The sequence below is a fragment of the Stegostoma tigrinum genome, chromosome 14, assembly GCF_030684315.1.
Source record: "Stegostoma tigrinum isolate sSteTig4 chromosome 14, sSteTig4.hap1, whole genome shotgun sequence".
In the NCBI taxonomy this organism is placed as follows: Eukaryota; Metazoa; Chordata; class Chondrichthyes; order Orectolobiformes; family Stegostomatidae; genus Stegostoma; species Stegostoma tigrinum.
Genome location: NC_081367.1, coordinates 55,068,796 through 55,086,370, shown reverse-complemented (window position 1 = coordinate 55,086,370; position 17,575 = coordinate 55,068,796). Strand labels below are relative to the sequence as shown.

General features: G+C 40.2%; 1 protein-coding gene across 1 annotated transcript in view; it reads right to left on the bottom strand.

Moving 5' to 3' along the window:
- tp63 (tumor protein p63) overlaps window positions 1-16,556 on the bottom strand; it is a 145,696-nt gene extending 129,140 nt beyond the window's left edge. The window contains exons 1-2 of the mRNA XM_048541787.2: window positions 16,532-16,556; window positions 15,955-16,087 (exon numbers count right to left, since the gene is read on the bottom strand). Of these exons, the coding sequence (XP_048397744.1) occupies window positions 15,955-16,087; window positions 16,532-16,551 (153 nt within the window). The 5' untranslated portion in view covers window positions 16,552-16,556. The remainder of the gene's footprint in view (window positions 1-15,954; window positions 16,088-16,531) is intronic.
- Between the last annotated feature and the right edge of the window lie 1,019 nt (window positions 16,557-17,575).

Below are 17,575 nucleotides of genomic sequence, written 5' to 3'. Positions count from 1 at the left end.
CTGACAGACCACAAACTGACACCAGACAGATGATTCTGAAGAAGGGTCTAGATCCGAAACGTCAGCTTTCCTGCTCGGCCTGCTGTGTTCAAAGCTCTACACCTCGTTGTCCCAGTGAGGTGTTGATTTGTTGTAAAAACTGGTAAATTCATACTTTGGAAAAGGGGCTAAAACAAGACTAGTCATAGTCAGCACTCATTTTCTGGGGGAGGCGGCGGCAAAGGCTGTAAGTATTTTCAAGAACGCAAAACTCCAGTTCAACTCACTATACTTCAGGCACATCTGCCCTTTCTTAACTCTAGAAATTCCTGGCCCCTGGACCTTTGACAAATACTGGAAGGAAGAGAAAAGGAAGTGATTGCACCTGGAGAGAAAAGTCACCATGAAACTAGCCAGCTAAACCCAAACACTTGACGAAAATGTCGCATTAAAACAGGCTTATAGAACTTGCAATTCCTACAAGATGTCAGTCGCTAAACTTCAAAACTACATCCCAAAGCAATCAATAGCCAATTAAGGTCTCAGAACAAAGACATGATGCAAATGTAGGTCCTTAATTTACCAGGCTGTCAGTTCATCTACAAGGAACTAAACCGTGTCACAGTTAGTGTGTTACTTGGTGCTATGAACGATAAATGCAACACATTCTTCCTGGAAGGAGTTTTCACTACCTGACCACTGCTAATTAGTGCATGCCTTATCATTTTAAATTGCCGAGTTGTTGTAGTGTTTGTTTGTTTATTTATTTATATTCTTCCATTTCTCTCAACTTGAAATTCCCAAGGTACAGTACATCTTCACAAATACCAGCTATCCTCAGACTTCCAGACGTACACATTCTCCAGGTGTGAATCAGGACAAGTATCACTTGAATGTGTAATTGTGGAGAATACTATATTCAAGCATGTTCTTACCCAGGAGTCTGTGGACATGCACATTCCAGCAGGTGTCACTGGATAACCACTGGGTCAGGAACCCTGGCTGATTTCTTCTTCATGAGCCCAGTGCTCTACCTTCTACTAAATCTTCACAAGTCAGTATTTCACGGTATCAAATTCCTTTCCAAAGATCAAATTAGACAGAGGCCTTGTGAGGTCAGCCAGCCAAGAGCCAACCACTACCAACTTCTGAAAATCAAACTACCCACACACAATCATACATAAAAAAATTTTCTATGGATATAGATTTGTTTAAACTTCAAAAGTTGCAAAATAAGCAAACTAACGTGGCAGTTGCATCCGAATGGAGCACTGTAAAATAAATGCAGGCAAAGAAAATAATTTTAAAAACACCCTTGGACTGAATTATCTTCAAATCAGAGCCAGGAGATCAGCCTCTTGCTTTAAGTCCATGATTATATTTCTCATTTCTTTATGCTGCAATTGCCACTGTTTATGCTGAATTCCTTCGTGTTATTTGCACTCCTCACCCCTACAAACAGAAGATATTTAAGAATATCTGACAAATGCCACAGACACAGTTCAGCTCTCAGATAGGCAGGTGTTGTCAGAATTCTGTGCCTCAAGCTATTAAAAAAGGCATTTCAGATTAAACAAATGCTACAAAAGCCATCACCTCCCACATCACTGAACCCTGCCAGCACAAGCTGTATTCAAATGAGGAAGCCAGGCACACCCACACAGAAACAGCTTTGCTTTAAGTAAACTATACCTTTGCAGACTAAGATTTTTTTAATCTTTATGAAGGTCTTAAAGTGGTGATTTGCAATTTTAGAATCTTATGCACCTGATGATTAGAAAAAAGACATTTTATTTTGCTAGAGTTGTATTCTAAACAACTGGAAAGAAACACCACTTTAGTGGAGGATACTTATTTGTATTGAGATATAACTTTCTTGTTCTCTCCTAAAGCGCAAATTTTAAACTAAGAAGAGAATCAGTTTTATACTGTTCTCAACCTTCCCTTAACAGAGTTGGACAAATCAAATTTGAGGAAGTGGGGGCAGGAGACAAATGAGACAGAGATCCAGTCTTAACATCAAAGCTCAAACAGGCTCAGTGCTCCCCAACCTATTTTAATTCATCTGTGCTATCAGCCGGACTGGTTTCTTTTAAAATGAAACAGTCATTGTCTCACTGTATAAATATGGCCCCACTTTGTGTTGGCACTGAAAGGCAACTCTATTCAGTGTTCTTTCTGCCTTTGTCCAAACTATATTCACTACTTTTTTAGACTTTTTTCCCCTTTTATGTTATATTATTGAGCCTTCATTATGAAATCCCCATTTTTCTGTGAATCGAAATTCAGAAACCTAATGCCTGAGGAATGTGAGCCCCGAGGATAGATTTCGACCTACATATTGCTCCAGACTACTGACAGTGCATATCTTTCTCACCCATCCTATTAAGCAATCCATAACAACACTACTCTTTTGGGTATTTATTATAAATTGTCATTGTCAGTGAATACATTACTTTTCTCAATCAAAGTTGGTTGATAAACAGCAGTTATGCATTGAAATATAAACTGAACCTATTGAAAGTACAATGCCATTCTATATTTTTGATAATTGAGCATTACAGAACAGCTTAAGGTACTTAGTTATGACATTTACACTGTCTAGACTGACAGCTATTGAATAATAGGTTCTTAAAAGGACCTTGGTCCCTGAATGACAATGGATTAACTAAAAGCAGAACTAGGCCATTTATCTGCTGTTTAAGTAAAGAGTTTGCAACTGGAAGCAAAATGTAAAGACACACCATTTATTGTTTTACACAAAATCAGACAGGCAAAAGAGCACAGTAGTGAGCAGGAGAGTGAACTGGATGGCAGAAAAACAACGTTCAGATGCCTACGACTGAGGGCACTGCTTCAGATCCACCAATATCCAGATTTAGGCTGACAAGTGACAAGTAATATTCATGTAACGGCTATCGCCGATAAGGCATAAATTAGACATTGTCCACTGACATTCAAAGGCACGACTGCTGCTGCCGCTGATTCTCCTCATTATTAATATCCCAAGGTTTGGCACTGACCAGAAACTGACCGACCACATAAATACTGTGCCTGGAAGAGCAGGTCAGAGTCTAGAATTGCTGTGAATAGCTCACCTCCTGACTCCTCAAAAGGCTGACCACCATACAGAAGCCAAAAGGTCAAAAGTGGGATGGAATATTCCCCACTTGCTTGGACAAGTTGAACTCAAACAACAGTCAAGAAGCTTGACTTTATCCCAGACATGGCAGTCCACTTGATTGTCACCACATCCACGAACATTCACTCCCTCCATCAACAACAGACAAGAGCAGAAGTGTGTACTATTCACAAAATGCAGTGCAGAAAGTCACCCAGGCTACTTTGACAGCAACTTTGAAACACTTCACGACTATCATCTAAAGGGCCAAAGGCAACCAATGCACCCGACTATCACCACCTACAAGCTCCTCTCCAAGCCACTCAGCATCCTGACCATGAAATATATTGTTGTTCACTCATTGCCATTGGGCCATCTCCCAAGAACTCCCACCGAAACAGTAATATAGGTCTATCTATACCCAAAGGACTGTAGCAGTTCAAGCTGATTGCTCACCACTGCCTACTCAGGGTAACTGAGGATGAGCGATAAATGCTTACATGCAGATTAGGTGGATTAGCTATGCTAAATTGCCCATAGTGTCCAGGATATAGAAGATTAGGTGGATTAGCCATGTACGGTTACAGGGATGAGCAAGGGGAGTAGATAAAGTTCTGGGTGGGATGCTCATCACAGTGTCAGGTGTGAATGTGATGGACGAAATGATCTGCTTCTGTGGCTTCTATTATAGGGATTCTGTGACTCTATGAAATTGTTTCTATAAATGACAAACTACAGTAGACCCAGCATCAATCCTTGCAGCACACCACTGGCCACTGGTCTCTACTTTGAACAACCTTGCACCCTATCTCCTACCATCAAGGCTAGCTCTCCCTGGAGTCCACGTGATTTAACATTACTAACCAGTCTACCACATGGACCTTGTCAAAGGCTTTGCTAAAGTCCATGTACAAAACATCTAACACTGCCTTCATCTACTTTCATAGTTACTTCTTCAAAAACCTTAATTAAATTTTAGAGACATGATTTCTAACACACAAAGCTGTGCTGATTATTCCTAATCAGTCCTTGCCTTTCCAAATGCATATAAATCCTGTGTCCGCATCTCCTATGACAACTTATCCACCATGACATTAGGTTCACTAATTTGGAATTCCCTGGCTTTTCCTTGCAGCCTGTCTTCAATAATGGCACACCATTAGCCACGATTAGTTTTCCAGCACCTCGTCCAACTGCTCAAAGTCCCACACCACTTTATCTGTATCTCTCAATGCTGCTTGTTGCTTCTGAGCCAGGAGGTTGAAGGTTTGAGATGGAAATAAAGTTCCGTATAAACTTCCATAAAGGACAAAACGAGAGGTTGCAGTTCAACTGACCATTAAAAAATCCATCCAATTATCCCTGAGATGAATTTGAATTTTCATTAATCTAAGCAAAGTAACAGAGAAAGATGTTCAAAAGAGAACTAATTGGTGGTGTCTAGTTTTCAAAAAGATGCTAAGGATGAGGACTTGATACATAGTGGTAGTCACCCTGCCTTTCGGCAAGGTCTGGGTTCAAGTGCCACCTGCCCAGACATGTTATTCAACATACTCAAATGATGCATACACTATGTGCTCGCCATACTGCAGAGTCAGTCTGAGATCTGCAGCTGTCAAATGATGCATCTCTAACACTAGAGGGACAGTAATCAGCACATACCCATTGTAGCACTCTGCAGCATGAGAGGTTCAGTCTAGGATCTGTGCCTTCATAAGAATCCCCACTTTTGGAGGATGCAAGCAAAAGAAAATGGCAGAGAAATGAAGACAAAAATCTCAAAGTATAAGGGAAGACAATCAAGGTTGTTATCCAATTTTAGGATTAATATATAAACAATGAAAGTGGTTAATAATCTGAACCCCTTGATGGGGTTGTAGTCTTGTAACTCACTCCTAGCTGGCCGTTACTTGAGACTTGCCATTGGATGAAGTGGAATCCTTAATAAACATGTAGTTAAAACAAATAAACTAACTGAAAAATCAAGCCTTTAAAAAGACAGTGAGGACTGCAGGGTGAAAGTGCCAACTGGCCATAGTATCATAGCTCAGGAAGTCATTCAAAAGGTAGACTAAGACAAAAGTAGCAGTAGAAGGAGACATTATAGCAAGGGATTCACATGGTTCTCTGCAAACAGCGCAAATCTGGACAGCTATCCATTGTCTATCAAGTGACATGACTCAGGACATCTGTTCTAGGCTGCAAAAGAATTTACAGTGCAACAGAGGAGACTAAGTTGCAGTGGTCCACATTGACAACAACAACATTGGTAGAACTAGAAATGAGGTTCTAGTGAAGGCATATGAGAAGTTATGTACTGAATTAAAAAGCAGAATTTTACAGAAACACGTAAGTGAGCTTGAGGAGACTACGGTAGGCTGCACTAAAGTAGTAAAATGTCCTTCAAATATATTAATTGTAAAGGATTAGTGGGGCCCATAGAAACAAGCAGGGTAAGCTGCACATGGAAGCAAAGGTTATGGCAGAGGTACTAAGTCAGTATTTGGCTTCTGTCTTGACCAAATTAGAAATGGTGACAATGGCCAACTTGAAAATGTCGGCATTGAGCAACTTTGCAGTGTTGTGAGGTGGTGCTAAAGAGACTGACGACACTCCAGGCAGACAAGTCACCAGGCCTGGCTGGGATACTTTTGACACTGCTGGGAGAGGGAAAGGACCAAACTGCAGAACTGTTGACAGAAATTCTCCAGGCCTGTCTGAATACATCAGTCCTGGGCAACTGGAGGATTGATGGGCCCTTGGCAACAGGGATTAAAAGTTGGTTTAAACAACTAGGGAACATAAGGTAGTATAGATGGGCACTTCTCATTGCTGATGAGTTGACAGTGTCATTCCCCAGGGATCAATACTGGGACCTTCACTTTTTCTAATTTAGAAAATGATTTGGAGATGGGTGTTGAGGGCAAAATCTCTAAATTTATAGAGGATACCAAGCGAGGATGAAAAGCAAATTGTGAAAATGATGCTGAGTCACTTCAGAGAGACATTGAAAAGTTGGCCAAATGGGCAGACATCTGGCAGATGAATGTCAATACAGAGAAATTAGGTAATCACTTTGGTAGAAGGAACAGAGACAGAAAATACACATTCAATGTACAACTTTGAGGGAACTGCAGGAGCAGAGGGATCTCAGGGTTCATATGTATAATTCTCAGAGGGTGGCCAGGCAAGTTGAAAGAGTTAAGGCAGCTTAGAGGATCCTTGGGCTTACAAAGGTATGGAGCGTAAAAGCAAGGAAGTGACACTAGACCTCAAAAATCATTGGTCAAACTACATTTGGGATGTTGTGCCCAATTCTGGGCACCTTATTTAAGGATGTTCAAGCCCTGGAGAGAGTGTAAAAGAGATTTACTAGAATGGAACCAGCAATGTTGGTTTTTGCATACAAGGAAAGATAAGAGAAATTGAGTTTATTCTCCAAGGAGCACAGAAAATTAAGAGGTGACCTTACTGAAAAGTGTTCAGAAGATGAACAATTCTGACTGGTTAAAGGAGGATATCGTATTTCCATTAGTCGGTGTGTCAGTAATTAGGGGTCACAATTTCAAGATCATCAGCAAGACAGCTAGGAGTAAGATGAGAAAAAACTTCTTTAGAAAATTGTTAGGATTTGGAATGCCCTGCCTGGGAGATTGTGGAGGCACATTCTATACAAGAATTCCAAAATAGAGCTGGATATAGATTTGGAAGTGTTGAATTTATACGATTATGGAAATAGGTCTGGAGAATGGGACGAGCTGGGTAGCTCTTTTGGGAGCTGGTACAGACGTGGATTGAATACCTTCCTCTTGTACTGTTAAATTATATGATTCTAAGTCATATAGTGCAGAAGGCCCATTAGCCCCATTCAGCACATCATGCCTGCATGGGCTTGTTAAATGAGCATCATTGCCTAGTGTCAGTCCGATTTCTGCTCACACTCGTGCAGATTATTTTTGTTTAAATAATCATCCAATGCCATCTGGAATGCTTCAAATGCCTTGAATTTTGAAGGAAATAATCTATAATTGTTATCTGAGCCATGCGCAAATTTGCACAGCATGAGTAGAGAACAGAATGCATGGCTCAAAGACCAGAGTGGGAGATTTGGATTCTAGTTCACAGGACAGTGGCACCTAGACTGGAAAAGGGAGAAGTAGGATCTATATGCTTAGGATGGTCTACAACAGCACCACACAGGGACTGCTGTTCTCTGAGCAGCGCAAATGAAGATATAGAGACAGCTTTAAAGTAAAGAAATGGGCGTCAGGGATCAAGCATGGACAAATCTTACAGATCAAGGGATAGAAGCAAGACAAGGCAGCAAAATACTAATGTCGAAAGTTAGATCAAAGAATGAAAATAAGAGGCAACAAAAAAAACTACCAGCAGCGAAGACTGGATACTACAAAGACAAGAAAAACAGACAGACATTCATAAAAAAGTTAATGAGGCATACATTGACATGAAAAATGTGCATTATGATAGCCAATACAGGGGTGTGGCCATATTATGGCAAGGATTGCGTACCAAATAGAGGACTATGACTTTCAAAAAGAATAGAAAACTGGATATAGGTAGTGAAGTGCATCCTAATGAAACACTGGTGCAATTGTTAGAGATTCCCATGGTTTGACAGATCAGGAAGTAGAATAGATGTGTGTAGAGATAGGGAACAGTAAGCAACAGGTGTCACTTGAGAGAGAGGGACGCACAGGCTCCCAAAGAGTAACCACATGTGAGACAAAGTGAAAAAGAAATATTGGGTGCTTGTGATGAAGGGATGACAATAATCACGGGTGGCTTTAATCAATATATGCCGTGATTGGAAAAATCAGACTGTATGAACTCTTGTCTAGGCTACTACTGCAAATAATGAGATATTTGTTCTTGTAACAGCATGTTCTAGAATTGACCAGAAAGCCCGGCTAACCTAGATCTGGTATTGTATAATGTGTCAAGATTAATGATTTCCGAGTTAAAGGCACATACAAGATAGCATCAAACATCATTGAAGTTGGCATTCAGTTTGGAAGAGAAAGAGTGTGTCTGAGAATAGTATTGTAAAATTAAAGTAGGGTAACTTGAGTGGGCATGAAAACTGAGCTAGTTAAAGGGGACTGGGATATTGGGCAAATGGACAGATCAATAAAAGAGTAAAGGCAGACATTAAAAGGGAACTTAAGAATATTTACATTTTTATGATGAAGAAAAATGCCAAGGGAAGAATCCATAATCCATGGTTAACAAAAGGAAGTTTAGGAAGTGCATCAAACTGAAGGAAAAAACATACAGTTGCACACACATGAATGGCAAGTCAGATGACTGAGCTGAATACAAAGAACTACAGAGGATGTCTAAAAGATTTATTTGGACAACAAAGTTAGAAGAGGAAGCTAGATAGAAACATAACAACAGATAGCAAGAGCTTCTAGCAGGCACCTGGAATAGAAAGTGAAGTTGGTCCTCTAGAGGGTAAGCATGAGGAGTTAATAGTAGATAAAGAATTGGATGTAATGAATAAAAAAATTCCTCCATCTTCACTAAAGAGGACACAAAACTGTCCCAGATATATGCATACATCAGTTAGTTAAAGGAAGAGAGGAATTTAGTAAAATTATTCTTACTAGGGAAGCAGTACTAAGCAACCTGATGAGGCTGCAAACTGATAAGTCTACAGGACCTGAAAGATTTTTTCTAGAGTCTTAAAAGAGGTCACTCATTAAGTAGGCACGTGAAGCTCATTTTATAAAATTTGTTGGATCCTGGAAAGGTTGGGTTAGACTAGAAATTAACAAATATAATACTTCTATTCAAGAAGGGAGAGCAACAGAAAAAGTTATTAGCCTCAAATCATTAATGAGGGTTTAACTGGGTAGAAAATCTCATTAGTAACCAGGAAGTGGCCACAGGTTTTCGTGAAAGGAAAATTACAGTTAAAAATTAACATTTTGGGCCCAGTCACCCTTGGCCCGAAATGTTAACTCTGTTTGTCTTCATTGATGCTGTCAAATACTGTACATGGTTTTGATCTCCTTATTTATGGAGAAAAAGAACTGCATCGGAGATGATTTAGAGGAGTCAACGAGATCAATTCCTCGAAAGAAAGGGTTGCAATACGAGAACAGAGTTAACAGGCTGGGTTTGTTTACACTAGGAGTTTTCTGACCTTCAGGACAGAGATCAGGGAAGGTTTTTTGCCCTCTTCGATGGATGCGTGACTTTAGAACACACTGATTGCTGAGAAGCTGTTGTTATGAAATGAGTCAAAATAGCTCAAACTACGAAATATCTTCTTTAAATCAGCAACAGCTATTTGGATTTCAGGAAGAAACACGATCATAAGGGAAATAAAATTAAATCAAGTCTAAGCAAAAGAATAAAGTAAAACCAAAGGAAAAGGAAGTTAATGCAAGTGAAATAAAGCTACTGTCTGCAAGATTTTAAGTAAATTTATATTTATTCTAGAGAAACAGATAGTTTTCAGAGTTATGGGAGTGTAGATTCTCTTGTATGTGAGGAGTCACTGACATACCATATCACAGGCAGACAATTCTGAAGTATCATTGGCTGCACAAAACTGAGCTTTGGAGCTTGGGCAGCTGTGGAGTCACTGTATTGTGCATCCATGAGGCAAAGGACTATGTGCATAAGCACATACAGGGAGGTGATAACATTCCAGGTTGGAGGCTTAGGGAATGGGTAATTACCGGACAGTCAAAAAAAAAGGTTGAAAGCACAGGACTCCAGAGTTTATTGTTTTTGTCAATTGATACATCATTTTGGAAGCTTGTGAAGACAATGAATTCTCAGTGAGGCGCAAGCAGAGACAAGACGGTGGCATCGAGGTCATCCCAGTTTTACTTTGGGGATATAAGGGAATTCTGTGGCATGAAACACGTCTGCAGGATGGTGCACTGATTCCCTAATGCTAGGGTCAAAGATATCAGCTACAAAACATCCTTCTGGGGGTCAGCCAGGAGTTGAGGTTTACACTGGTATGAACAACACTTTTAAGAACAGGGATGAGATCCTGAAAGTAGAATACAGGGATTTGGAAGGAAATTGAAGAGTAGAGCATTAATCTCTCATTACTCCCAGTTCCATGAGCTAGTGAACGTAAGAACAGATTGATCAACTGATTGAATATGTGGCTAGGGAGCTGGTCTAGAGGGTCAGCAATAAGATTTGAGTCTTTTTGGCCAGCTGTGGAGCAAGTTAGATCTGTGCAAGCTTTACAGGTTAGATTTTAACAGGGACAGATGTCCTCACAGAGATTTGCACATGCTCATGGGGGCTGATTTGAGTGAGCTCGTCAGGGGCATGGGAACCTGAAAGGTAACCCGAACTGGTAAGAGGAAATAGAAAATCTGATGGGCCCCACAAGACAAGAGAAACAAAGCCAAGAACTGAGTATGAGATAACACGGTGTGAAGCTGGATGAACACAGCAGGCCAAGCAGCATCAGAAGATCCTTCAGAAGAAGGGTCATGACCCGAAACGTCAAACTTTCCTGCTTGGTCTGCTGTGTTCATTCACCTTTACACCATGTTATCTCAGATTCTCCAGCATCAGCAGTTCCTACTATCTCAAGAACAGAGTATGACTTGATTGCAGGATGTTGTCAAAAAGACAAATTTAAGGCACACAGCATTTTTATCAAGATCAATGATTGAAAGAGAACAGTTCTGATACAAGTGCCATTACAGAACAAGGCTGCATAGTGATCAGGAAGGGAATCTGAATTTAAGTATATCTGACATTGTGAAAGGACTGTAAAGGACAAAAAGGAGGTGGAGTTGCAGTATAATTAAGGAATGTGATCAATACATTAGCAAGGGAGAGTTTCAGATTGAAATTCGCTTGGGTAGAACTAAGAAACCACAAGAGGCAGATGCTGATTGAAGTTATTTATAGGCTACCAAACAGTACTGGTAGTGTGGACATGATATTAATCATAAAATGATTAACAGAATGTGCAACACTGATTATGGATGGCTTCAATATGCATATAGGTTGGGCAAATCAATTGAGCACTTAAGCTGTGGAGACTGGGATTCTTCAGTGCCTTAGGCTTTCTAGAGCAGCATGTTGACAAGTCCTCAAGATGACACACTATTTTATAATTAATATAATGTAATGAAAAAGGGCTTATTAAAAGCCTTATCATAAAAGAACTTTTAGGAGTAAATGACTACAATATAATCAATTTTCACTTTTTGTTTGATAGGGATGTAGTTCAATCTGGATCTTAATCAAGCCCTAAACTTGAATGAAGCAAATTATGAAAAAAAGTGTGTGAGAAACAAATTGGTTGAGCTAGGAAAGTACATTAAAGGGAAAGACTGAACACAGGCAAAAGTCAGTCTTTAAAATAACTATTATATGGCTTACAGCAACAATATATTCCTACATAGGTGAAAAATTTTTAAAAAGCAGATAAAGGAAGTTAGCCATCATGTAAGATTAAAAGTAATTGCCTATACGGTGACAAGAAATAGCAATAAAAACCAGAGGACTGGGAAGTTTTTAAAGAACAAAGGAGGACCATAACAGTGAATGGAGAAATGCAAGAAAAGTTAAATGATTACTGTATGTTTTCATTTAAGAAATACGACGAATCTCCCAAAATTAGACACACAAGAAACCAAGGAAAATGAAGAGGTGACGGCACTTGTAATTAATAAAGAGGTTGTTCAGCAGAAATCTATGGGTCTAAAAGTTGCGAAGTCCCCAGCACTTAACAGTCTATATCCCAAACTGCTGAAGGTAATGGTTATTCAGATGGTCAATGCATCGGCAATCATCTTCCAAATTTCCATAGTTTTTGGAATGTTTGCTGCAGAGTGGAAGCTTGCAAATGTAATTCCACTATTTAAGAGAGTAAGAAAAAGACTGGAGAACTACAACATTGTCAGCCCTACATCAGTTATAGGGAAAATGCAAGAATAAGGGACATGCTGAATGAACACTTGGATTAAAAAACAATTATCAGCACGGATTTGCGAATGGAATATCATATTTGACAAATTTGGAGTTTGAAGATGTTACCAATGAAATTAACAAAAGGGGAGTTGATGAATGTAGTATATATGGATTTTCAAACTTCTTATAAAAGGTTCCCTCCACATACACACAAACCACCGGAAGACAGTTAGCAAAACCGAAGCCAATTTGATAACACAGTCTGAAGTAAATGCATAAATATTTAATCTTTTAAAATTATAGCAAGATTGCTGCAGGATGTTGTGATAATTCATTCATGGGATGTGGGCTTTGCTGGATAAGCCAATATTTATTGCCTATCCCCAATTACTCCTGCAAATGAGGTAGAGAGCTGTGTTTTTGAACCGGTGCAGTGCATTTGACACAGATGCATCCACAGTGCTTTTGGGCAGGAAGTTCCCAGACTTTGGCCGAGTGACACTGAAGGAATGCTGACAAATTTTTAGGTCGAGATGATGAATGGCTTGGAAGGGAAATCGTAGGCTGTTTCTTAAAACATGTCCTGGAATGGACCAAAGAACAAGTTTCCAAGATATGGTATTGTGTAACGTGACAGGTCTATTTAATGGTTGCAGGGGAAAGGTAGTGCATTGGAAATCAAGCCCACTGTTCCTAGAGTTGACATAACTGTTAAAAGATTTAGTCAAACTATTCAACATCCCCACTTTGCCCAAGTGATGAGTTCAGGTTAAAACACAACACTGTACTTAACGAGAAAATAACTGCTTATTCTGAACAATCTGTGTTTAATCAATGGCAATTAGGAAATATGAAACACCAATTTTTGTTAACTCTACAACTTAAACAGTACACCTTCTTAAATTCCCACTGACATACAGCAGACAAGATATAGAAATTAAGAGTGGAAAAGATGAAACAAAATCAGGGAAACTTAATGTGGCTGCACCAGCGAGGTGTACAGAAGCTGAGAAGTTGGTTCTTTTGTGTTCTTCTAAGTCCTTTAATTCTTTTCTATTGACACAAGGTTGTCTGCATACTGATGTTGTCTTTCATTCACTGGTTGAGAATTCATCCTTTTACTGTGGTTTGTTCTTCCTTCAACAGAGGATTTGCAGAGAGCATTGACAGAAAAACAAGAGGAGAGACAGATCTTTTCGATGCTTTCTCTGAAGCGTAAGTGGTTTTCTGATATACTGGCCCCACACAAACTATGATTACTTGGTCAGGAGCCTGTCAAAATGTCATTATCAAGCCTTAGTTTCCAACCCAACATCTCAGAGTGTCTGCTTTTGCTTTTACTGTTCTGGGACAATGGAACATTATACACAATTCTCAATGCACTTCAGTACCATGTTTTTTTTTAAAAACAGCAGCCATCTTTTTGAGGACTCCTCAGCTTAAAGCAGTACCTTCATTTTTAGTCTACTGTCTAACACTAAAGAAAACAAAAGCAGCAAAATGCAGTATACATGAATCAGTTCTGTCACCGTATAATAGTGGGTTGCAGTACTGATTGGGACAAGCCTGTCACTGTTTAACACATACTTTACATCTGTATCACTCCTTTAGCAGTCCCTTATCTATTGCTCCATGCACCTTTACTATCTGTTACACTTGTTCCTGCTGTCAACAGCATAAATATCACAATGTTCCATCCATTCCAGTTCTGAAGGATCACATCAACTCAACTTGTTAAGTGTTATGTTGTCCACTTTTAGGATTTTATACAAACTCTGCAAATCACCTTAGACCAAAGATACCTCCCCCCGCCAAGCTTTTTCTCATGCCAAAACAAAATTCCAGAATCTTCTCTCTGAAAGTCTAACACACTATACCATTACATTATTTGTTCATAAACTCTTGAAACATAAACAAACCCATTACTCTACTGAAAGACTGTCTCTAATCCTACATTTTTAAAAGAAACAACCGTGGCTATAGAACTGCTTCAGTTAAATTAAGTTATCATTCAACCCCTTAGGGCACAGAAAAGCCAAAATGCAAAAATAAATTATGCTAAAATGTATACAAATCACACAACTTACATCACTTAAGGATGCTTAAAGAAGTGAGAGTAAAAACTGCAGGGCACTGGCCACAATCTTTCAGTTTTCCCTAGATTCCGCAGAAGTAACAGAAGACTGGAGAAAATTGTAAACCCCACATCCTTGACCAAAAGGATGGTTGCTTGTTAATCTGGAGTTCAAGGTGGCCAGCATTAGCTCTGTAGATGACAGTTTATTGGCATTAAGGATAAGTCCTGCAGTTATAGACCTGTCAACATAACTTACAGAATCAGAGAAACCTTACCAGCGTGGAAGTAGGCCATTCAGCCCACTGAGTCCACAAAAAGACTCTGAACAGCATCTCACCCAAACCCAGCAACCTCCCCCATAACCCTGCATTTCCCATAGCTATTCCTAGCCTGCACACCTTCGAGCTGAGACCCCAAACTGGAACACCCAAAGAAATCCCCACAGACATGGGGAGAACACGCAAACTCCACAAGGCGCCACAGGGTGGAATCAAACCCAGGTCCCTGGCATTGGTGAGGCAGCAGCGCCAACTTATTTGGTCTTAGAAATTCACAGTATTCCCTCTGCCTGACCCAGGTAACCACGTACACTTCCTGCTGCAGATTGAGGAACAATGTGATAGTCTTGTCAATTTGGTGGTGATGTTTAATCAGGATCATGAAGAACTGTCCTGGGTATTTATGTGAATGACAACTTCAAACCGCCACAAATCCCAGGCCAGCCACTGACCACTCCAGTTACACACCGTTACTGGCCAATAAGCTATCACCAATAGATTGAATGCTGACAACCCTACTGGCACCTTGAACACCTGACTCACAAATGACAATCCTAAACCTGGAGGGGGAACACTGAACATGCCCCATCTTACCCCAACCTCCAGATCATCGCAGACTAGTCCTATTATTCCTGACAACTATGTCGCACATAATCGCCCTCACCATTGCAATGTACATTGTCAATTTGAGAACAGCTGAATTTTGGCTAATGAGACAAAAAACGTGGCAAAGCTCCCCTTCCACCAGATCAAATAACTATCAGATAAGGTAATCGAAGTAAGTGTTTTGGAGTGCCAAAAACAGAACGCCACCATCATTTTTAAAGTCTCTGGAGTCATTCCAACTGAGAGAAAAACTTAGTCACAGTTTCGCACCTGTCTGTGTATGCAGTTTTGGTCTCCTTTTCTGAGGAAGGATGCTCTTGCTCTCAAGGGAGTGCAGTGAAGGTTTACCAGGCTGAATCCAGGGATGGCAGGTCAGACATTTGAGAAGAGATTGACTAGGTTGGGATGGTTTTTGCTAGAGTTCAGACAAATGAAGGTGGGGATCTCAGAGACTTATGAAATTCTAACAGGACTGGACAAGGTAGATGCAAGGAAGATGTTCCTCATGGTGGGCGTGTCCAGAACCAAGGGTGACAATATGAGGATTCAGGGAAGACAATTTAGGTCAGAGATAGGAGACATTTCTTCACCAAAAGAGTGGTGAACCTATGGAATTCATTACCACAGGTAGTAGTTGATGCCAAAACATTAAATGTATTCAAGGGGTGACTAGACACAGCACTTGGGGCGAATGGGTTCAAAAGGTAATGGAGAGAAAGCAGGATCTTGCTACTGAATTGGACAATCAGCCATGATCGTGAAGAATGGCTGAGCGGGCTCTAAGGGCCGAATGGCCTTCTCCCATCTCCTACACTTCTAGGTATAGACGTTATTGGTATTTCAAACACAGTCTTTATTACGTTTAAATCATCTAATATGATGAAAGCCAGAACAGTGAACATCTTGGTACCAACAGAACGTACTAACAGAATAAGTTATCACCAGCACTAGAGTAAGCCTACACTCACCCACATTGGGTCCAAGGGTTCCATATCTTGCATGCGTACCACATCCATGCTGATCTCAATTCTGTTGCCTGGCACCCCCTCATGTGGTTCATCGCTGAAAGACAGGTCAATCGGCTGGACATTTAAAACTGGTCTGCAAAATAGAAATGAACAACCACGTCAGGGTAAAACTTACTTATCCACACCTGCCTGAAATTGCTAAATGCTTCTTTCAATGCAAATGCTCATTCCTTGTATTATTAATTCAATCTTCTGGACATAAAGTCAGGATCAACAACATGTAGGGTCCCTCAGCAAGTCTCTGCTCCTAACACCCCAGCATGTCAAGCAGCAGAATTGTACATTTTTGTATGTAGGTGTCTGCTGTAGTATAGGAAATTGTAGCAGTGAATTGGTGCACAGAAAGGTTTCAGAAACAGAAATGACCCACTGTTTGGTGGACATGTTGCTCTAGAACACTGAGAAGACCTGGACTACATAGAGAGGTCCCATAAAGAATGCAGTAATAAGGAAAACCTCTGTTTTTGTAAAACAGAAAACTTTTTTTAAGACAAGTAATACATGGAAATAAACCAACTGGTCAAACCGAAGCTCCATTTTGAAGAACCGAGGCAGATCAGTGTGCATCATAACCATGTTTTAGTTTTTTTTCTGGATAAATCTAGGACAGGACACTAGGGAGATTTCCTCCTGTGCTTCTTTCAGATGGCAGCCATGCAATCTTTTCATCCTGAGACATAGGTTTCAGTTGAACACTTAACCTGAAAGCAATACTCTCAACTGTGTACTGCACTGTCAGTTTACATTGTATGGAGTCACTGAAGTGCAACCCAAGCGCATGACTTCTGATTCAGAGAGCAATGCGCTACATAAGGTACCGAGACTGACACTTCTAGGCTGACCTAAAAGCAGTATTGTGCAGAAACAATACACAAATACTCATAACTGTGCAAACACCATTGCTGCTGCTTCAATTTGTTGGACGTTACGTGATCTAACCACAATAGACAAAGATTATTTTCATCTTGGCTTGAAATGTCAGCCTGACTTCCGAATTGGATTATAATTCATGACGGGCTTCCTAATATCAGCCAGTATTACTAACTGTAACTCCTGTGAAAATGTCATGTAGAATGCTGAAAATAAAATATCTTGCCATGCCAGCCTCTGCGAATTGAAAGTGTTAGCTTATGCCATGGAGGGTGGGGATGGTTCCTTTCATCACACATGGAGATTTCTCTTGGCTGACTCAAATTTCTTATTCTGTTTTGTGTCTTGTTGGATCACGCATTAGACAATACAAAACAATTCTTGATTTCCCCCCCCACCCCCCACCTCCTCCAACTGAAAGCTTTTCAAACAAGACAAAAATCATTCTTGGGGTATACTGCTCAACCCTAATTTCCCTGAGTAAATTGGCAAGCTGCCACCATGAATTTGTGCAATCCTTGGGATTCAGGAACACCTCCAGAACCATTAGGAAGGGTGTTCCAGGACTGTAATTCTATAACAACTAAGGATCTGTTCCAAGTCAGGATGATCTGTGGCTTGGAAATTGCAGATGACTGTACTCCCTTGTATTGATTATATTCGTGCTTCTAGGTGGTACAGGTCACAAATT